Below are 6865 nucleotides of genomic sequence, written 5' to 3'. Positions count from 1 at the left end.
GGAGGGGCAGAGAGAGAAGGAAGCAAAGAGTCTAAAGCAGGCTCCAGGCTCTGAGCAAGCATTCAGCACAGAGCGGGATGCGGGGCTCGAACCCACTAATGGTAAGATCATGACCTGAACCTAAGTCAGACACTTAGCCCCCTAAGTCACCCAGGCACCCCTGCACTTGTTTTGAAAAGAATAGAAAGCAGACAAATTCTCTGCCTTAAGTCTGTTTTGTTTGTGTCCCAGGAACTTAAAGCCGAGGAGTCTAAACAGGAGAGAGCAGAAAGAACATCACTCATTCATACAACAGATAGTTGTGATGCAGCCATCATTAATAGTGTGCATTAGTTACACACTAGTTGGCATTTCGCTGAGTATAAAATTTACAAAACAGAATTACAAGGTCTTCCCTTGTAGGAGCTTAAGGATGAATGCGGGAGGAAGACTACTAACAAACATTATGTACAAGAAACAAGAAATTTAATACAAATTAAATTATAGCAATATAATATAAAAAATATATAAAGCAAATCCTAGAGAACTAGAGATCCTTGGTATGGTTTAAGGCAAATATCAACAAGAAGGGTTCAGAAGCAGATGGGTCCTTCAGTTCAAAGCTTCCTTGGGTTCAGCCTTCTAAATACCAAGCCAATTCTGCCTTTTTTGCATTTCATAAATACTGAGCACTTACTATGTGCCAGAAAACTTTCAAATACACTTAATCCTAATTTTTATGACTATCCTGTGAGACAAGTGTTCGAATGGAGTTCCTCATACTCAGAGAGGTTAAATAACTTGCCCACTGGTCACATAGTTTGGGAAGTTTCACAAAGGAATTGACAGAAGGCTAGTCTTAGGAGATAAATAAGAATTGGGTAGGCAGAAAAGGGGTAGAAGCAGCATTCCAACCAGAGGGAACACTGTGTGCAATTGGCATATGTCCACCACCAAAACTCTCGCTTCACTTTTATGTAAATCTTAACATACTTCCTCTAAGTTTGGCGTAAAACTCTTACCTTCCCAAATGTTTTCCCTATTACTTCATTTTATTTTATTGGACTTAACGATGTTCTGCTACCAAATTGTGGTAAAATGCTGCTCATCCTTCAAAACCCTGCTCAAAGTTACCTGGGTGGTTCAGTCGGTTAAGCATCTGACTCTTCATTTCAGTTCAGGTCATGATCTCATGGTTCATGATTTTGAGCCCCGTGTTGGGTCTGTGCTGACAGCATGGAGCCTGCTTGGGATTCTCCCCCGCCCCCTTCTCTGCCCTTCCCCAGCTCATGCTCTCTCTCTCTCAAAATAAATAAACATTAAAAAAAAAAAAAAAAAAAAAAAAAGGCCCTGCTCAAATGTGACCGCCTCTGTGAAGCTTTTCTGACTTGCAGACTTGATAGGCTCTTTCATTGTCCCATGACAACTTCAATAGTTCTCAGAAGGCTCTCAACGTATTCTTCTATAATTATCTTTGCAGAGGGTTACCTCCCTCCCCAAAGACTCTGGAGTTCCTCTATGTCAAGAATTTAGGGAAGCTATAGAGTACAGTAATTAAATTCATTGGTTCTGAGGGGTGCCTGAGTGGCAAGGTTCATTGAGTGTCTGACTCTTGATTTTGGCTCAGGTCATAATTTCAGAGTCATGGGATGTAGACCCAAGTCGGGCTTCTTGTGGAGCCTGCTTGGGATTCTCTCTCTCTCTTTCTCTCTTTCCCTCTGCCTCACTCCCCTGCTCTCTCTCTGTCTCTCAAATAAATAAAATGCAAAAAATGTATATATATTTTTAATTCATTGGTTCTGAAATTACATGACTTTGGTTCAAATCCTTTCCCTACCACAATTCCTTCTAGTTAATTTGACCTTCAGCAAGTTATTTAACATAAGTGTCAATTTACCCACTGGAAAAAAATGAGGATGATAGTATCTACTTTAGGATTGTTGTGAAGATTAAATGAAATGATCCATGAAAAGTGACCAGCTGAGGACACAGTGCTTATTCATTAAATGTGAGCTATTATTGCTTATCCTTATTTCCTAATACTTATTAACATGATGGGTGGCTTCGAGTGAGTGCTACAAACGCTAGCATTGCTGGCTGGCTTCACATATATCTTGTTTTTATAACCAGACATAGACAATGGGGGGGGGGGCAGAGGAAGAGGGATAGAGAATCTCAAGCAGGCTCTATGCTGTCAGCACAGCCGCACTTGGGGCTCAATCCCACAAACCATGAGATCATGACCTGAGCTGAAATCTAGAGTTCAACACTTAACGGACAAACCACCCAGGTGCCCCTTAAATTTCTTTTTAAATTTCTTTTGATGCACTGTGCCTCCCAGTCAGGGTCTAATGAATATTCTTTAAATTGATTCCATTTATTCATCCCCATCAATATCCTCCTTAACCTTCATAGGATTCTAAAGACAAAGTAATGCCAAATTTGTTTGTGACACCCTTTTCCTTCCCTGGTTTTCTTTTCTATTTCTATCCTTGTTTTGTTTTCACAATACCATAATGAGAATAGGGACCAAATTCAAGACATTGTCCCTATGTGATAAAGTTTACAATTCAGGAAAAATATGCTTTGAGAAAGTCAATACTTTAAGTTTTCCATTAGCAATTTTCAATACTATTGATAAAGAATAAAGAAAGTCTCTTTATACTCTGAAAAAGGAAATATGGTTCATTTACACAGTAGAGTTAATGGGGATTGCTTTAGAGTGGTTTTATTTTATCATGTTCTCTCTTGAGGCAAGAGGCAAAAAGAAACAACAGTCCAATTCCAGATGGAGAGTTCATTTTTAATGAACTTAAAAACATGTCATAGCTCTGTGTCTCCAGGGTTTTTCTCCCTTTAGCCCTTACTTACAGAGCTAACATAAAATAGAATCTATAATTCATCATAAAATATATATAACCAAAAGAGGCTCTTCAACTTACCATGTGTTCAGAAAAACTTTTCTAATTTTTCTCCTCTAGATAAATGTTATCATAAAAATACAAACAAAAGTTTCCTTTCAGAATAATGTTCAGAAAGTATTGTTATCTCAAATTACTCACAATCTTGATAATATTCTTCCAAAATTTTAAACTAAGAGAAATTTCTGTTTTTTTCCTCAATAGATATTTGTCCTTAAAAACAGTATCTTGTTAGTGAATTCATTCTATATTAATACAACTTATTCAAAAGCCAATATAAGGGGCCCCTGGGTGGCTCAGTTGGTTAAGCATTCGACTCTTGATTTCAGCTCAGGACATGATCTTAAGGTCATGATCTCATGGTTGTGAGACCAAGCCCCACATCTGGCTCTGTGATGGAAGTGGAACCTGCTTAAGATTCTCTCACTCCCTCTCCTTCTGTCCCTCCCCTGTTTGTGTGAGCTACTGCTCTCTCATTCTTAAAAAAAAAACAAAAACAAACAAAAAAAACCCCACACACAATATAAAAGTTATTCTAAAATTTTTTGTTTTTGTTTTTGTTTTGTTTTGTTGGGGAGAGAGACAGAGTGCAAGCAGGGGAGGGGCAAAGAGAGAGGGAGATACAGAATGCGAAGCAGGCTCCAGGCTCGGAGTTATCAACACAGAACCTGGTGTGGGGCTCAAACTCTGGAACTGTGAAATCATGACCTGATCCAAAGTTGACGCTCAACTAACTGAGCACCTAGGCACCCCTAAAAATTATTATTCTAGACGCACCAGTCTGTATATTTAGAATTGGAAAAAAATTCTGCAAATTCCCTTGCTCATTTTCTCTCCCGAATTTCCCAGTAACATACTTTTTAAACATTTAAGCAACAAAATAGTTATGAATAAATGATGTAGTCTTAGTTGGATTGCCTAGGATGCAAAGTGATATTTATAAAGCTGTTACTGTTACTGGATCTCCTGCACAATGAATTAAACAATTGGTGTTCACTGCAGGTGTAAAGTTTTTTGGGTTTTTTTTTTTAATTTTTAAAAAAAAAATTTTTTTTTTCAATGTTTATTTATTTTTGGGACAGAGAGAGACGAGCATGAACGGGGGAGGGGCAGAGAGAGAGGGAGACACAGAATCGGAAACAGGCTCCAGGCTCTGAGCCATCAGCCCAGAGCCTGACGCGGGGCTCGAACTCACGGACCGCGAGATCGTGACCTGGCTGAAGTCGGATGCTTAACCGACTGCGCCACCCAGGCGCCTTTTTAATTTTTAAAAAATATTTTTTATTTATTTTTGAGACAGAGAGAGACAGAGCATGATCAGGGGAGGGGCAGAGAGAGACACACACAGAATCTGAAGCAGGCTCCAGGCTCTGAGCTGTCAGCACAGAGCCCAACGCAGGGCTCGAACTCACAGACAGTGAGATCATGACCCGAGCTGAAGTCGGATGCTTAACTGAGCCACCAACGCGCCCCAGGTGTAAAGTTTTAAGATGCCCTGCCCTTGAATCTTTTTAAAAAGTTTGTTCAATTGGGGACACCTGGGTGGTTCAGTCGGTTAAGTGTCTGACTTGGGCTAAGGTCATGATCTCAAAGTTGGCTACAGCTCAGAGCCTGGGGCCTGCTTTAGATTGTTTCTCTCTCTCTCTCTCTTTCTCTCTCTCTTACCCTGCCCCTCCCCCACTCATGCTCTGTCTCTCTCAAAAATAAATAAATGTTTTAAAAAAATAAAAAAGATTGTTCGAGTTTAATTTTGGCTATGCCAATTGTGGAAAATATTGAGACAGATGAAAGAAAACAGTAATATATTCTGCATACAAGGAATAATATAGTTTTACACATAGTTCTGAACCAACACCAAGAATATTGCAATATAATAAAGAAATGAAAACTTTCTATAGTATTTTTTTTAAATGTTTATTTATTTATTTCTGAGAGACAGAGACTGAGCACCAACAGGGGAGGAGCAGAGAGAGAGGAAGAGACAGAATCCGAAACAGGCTCCAGGCTCCGAGCTGTTAGCACAGAGCCTGATGCGGGCCCGAACCCACAGACCGTGAGATCATGACCTGAGCCGAAGCCGGACGCTCAACCGACTGAGCCACCCAGGCGCCCCTCTACCGTATTTTTATTAGCATTAAAACACTTGTACTGAATCATAGAAAAATAACTTAATTACAGGAAGCCTACTGTTTTTCTCAGCTTTACTTCAATTAGAATGCAAGTTCTTAAATTACAAGGTCAGGAGTGTAAAATATCAACTGCCAACGTTGTCTAAACTAAGGGATATGCACGAATAATGATAAACTTCACAGCCAATTATTGCAGTAATCTCAAATTCTATTTGAAGTAGGCCCCTACCTATCCTTTAGTTTTTAAAAATAAAATTGAAGTAGTACAATACAGTCAGTAAGGAAATTAAGAATCCTGGTGACAATAGATGATATATATTTTGTACTGACCAGAGTACTAAACCCAGAAAAAGAATGAAAATAATATGTATTTTTTAAAATATCGGTACTGGAATAATCATTTACAGGTCTCCCTATAAACTTCCTCTATTGTCGAGGATCTCTTACTTCAGGCTTTAAAAGGCTTCCAAACTCCCCTACATAATAAAGAGAAAAAAAATATATAACGAAACAAAAGAAAAACCCTGGGTGAGCAAGTAATTTAAAGGTAAAATGCACAGGTATAGAGTCCCACTAATATGCCTCCCTGTTATCCCAGAGAGGGGAAGGAAATGAACGAAGGAATTGGATAATGGAGAGAAAACAAAAAAAGATAGTGAAAAAGGAGGAAAGCCAAGGAAAGAGGGAAAGGGCGGAGACTTTAAGAAGAAGAGAGGGCAAAGGAGGAGAAAGTGGGTTAAGATCAAACGCAAGCAGTAGGGGATAGAAGAGCCGGATAACCCCGCAAGCCCCGCCCCCAACCTCGGGCCCCACCCCCACCCCGCACCAGGCCCCGCCCCGTCAGGTTCCCTCAGGGTCCTGCCCCGCCCTGCCTCGCCGGCGGCGGCCGCGTCAGGTGACAGCCCGGAAGCAGCGGAAGCGGATGAGGGAAGCGCGGCCCCGGCCCTGGGGGCGGCGCGCAGCTGCAGGAGCTTCGGCCTCCTCCGGGCCACTGCGCGGCCCTCATGCGGCGCCCCTGCTGACACCTGAAGTCCACCGCTCGCAGTCCTCCTCGGGACCGCGGGGTCGCCTGGCCCGCCGCCCTTGGCGGTTGAAGTCGTCGTCTTGCGGGCCCGCGGCGGCCGCCCATGGAGAAGTCCGGGCGGGGAGGCGATGGCGCCCCCCGGGGGCCTGTACTGCACATCGTGGTGGTTGGCTTTCATCACAAGAAGGGCTGCCAGGTGAGGAAGGGGCCTGAATCCGCGCCCCCCCCCCCCCGCGGTTCGTGCGGTCGCGCTCAGCCGGCGCCCACTTCCCTCAGCCCGCCTCCGTGCTGCCTTAAGCGCCCTCGGCCCATCTGATCTTGATACCATTCCTGCTCTAGCACTTTGTCCCACGTGAAACCCATCCCCCACACTCCCTATTTCTCCTGCCCTGAAAATTGTGTTTTGAGCAGTCGAGGAGCTACGTGTTGGTATGTTGGGGTGGTAGGTGTTTAGGTTCTTTGGTGGAGTGGGAGGAAGGAATCGAAGGTCAACCCCACTCAGTTCCTCATTCATTTCTGCCTCCATTGACTTTCTGGATGTACACCCATTATGGGAGGCTTTAGAAAAATTCAGCACTTGGACTGCGTCTTCAAGGTAATGAACTCGGTGGGCTTCCACGCAAATGCCTCGGGTTGTTTGAAGCAGGCGGCGGCGTGGGAAAATCCACTTCTTTGTTTATCTGTGGAAGCCCTAGAATCCGTCGTGTTTGGGTGGTGTATTGACTCCTCCCCCGCTTCCCATTGGGCCTTGCTTTTGCTATTTGATCTTGTCCAAATCTTGCCTTTTGGTGAGAGATTGACCTTTCTAGTTC

At 42.9% G+C, this 6865-nt stretch overlaps 1 protein-coding gene across 1 annotated transcript in view; it reads left to right on the top strand.

Moving 5' to 3' along the window:
- The first annotated feature begins 6019 nt into the window (after positions 1 to 6019).
- Positions 6020 to 6865, top strand: part of AVL9 (AVL9 cell migration associated) — a 64804-nt gene continuing 63958 nt past the window's right edge. The window contains exon 1 of the mRNA XM_086692995.1: positions 6020 to 6249. Within this exon, the coding sequence (XP_086549121.1) occupies positions 6157 to 6249 (93 nt within the window). The 5' untranslated portion in view covers positions 6020 to 6156. The remainder of the gene's footprint in view (positions 6250 to 6865) is intronic.

Source organism: Puma concolor, chromosome A2 (assembly GCF_028749965.1).
Source record: "Puma concolor isolate L17-30 chromosome A2, mPumCon1.1.hap2, whole genome shotgun sequence".
Taxonomy (NCBI): domain Eukaryota; kingdom Metazoa; phylum Chordata; class Mammalia; order Carnivora; family Felidae; genus Puma; species Puma concolor.
The sequence above is the reverse complement of the archived record's forward strand: the minus strand, read 5'-3'. Positions and strand labels throughout refer to the sequence as shown.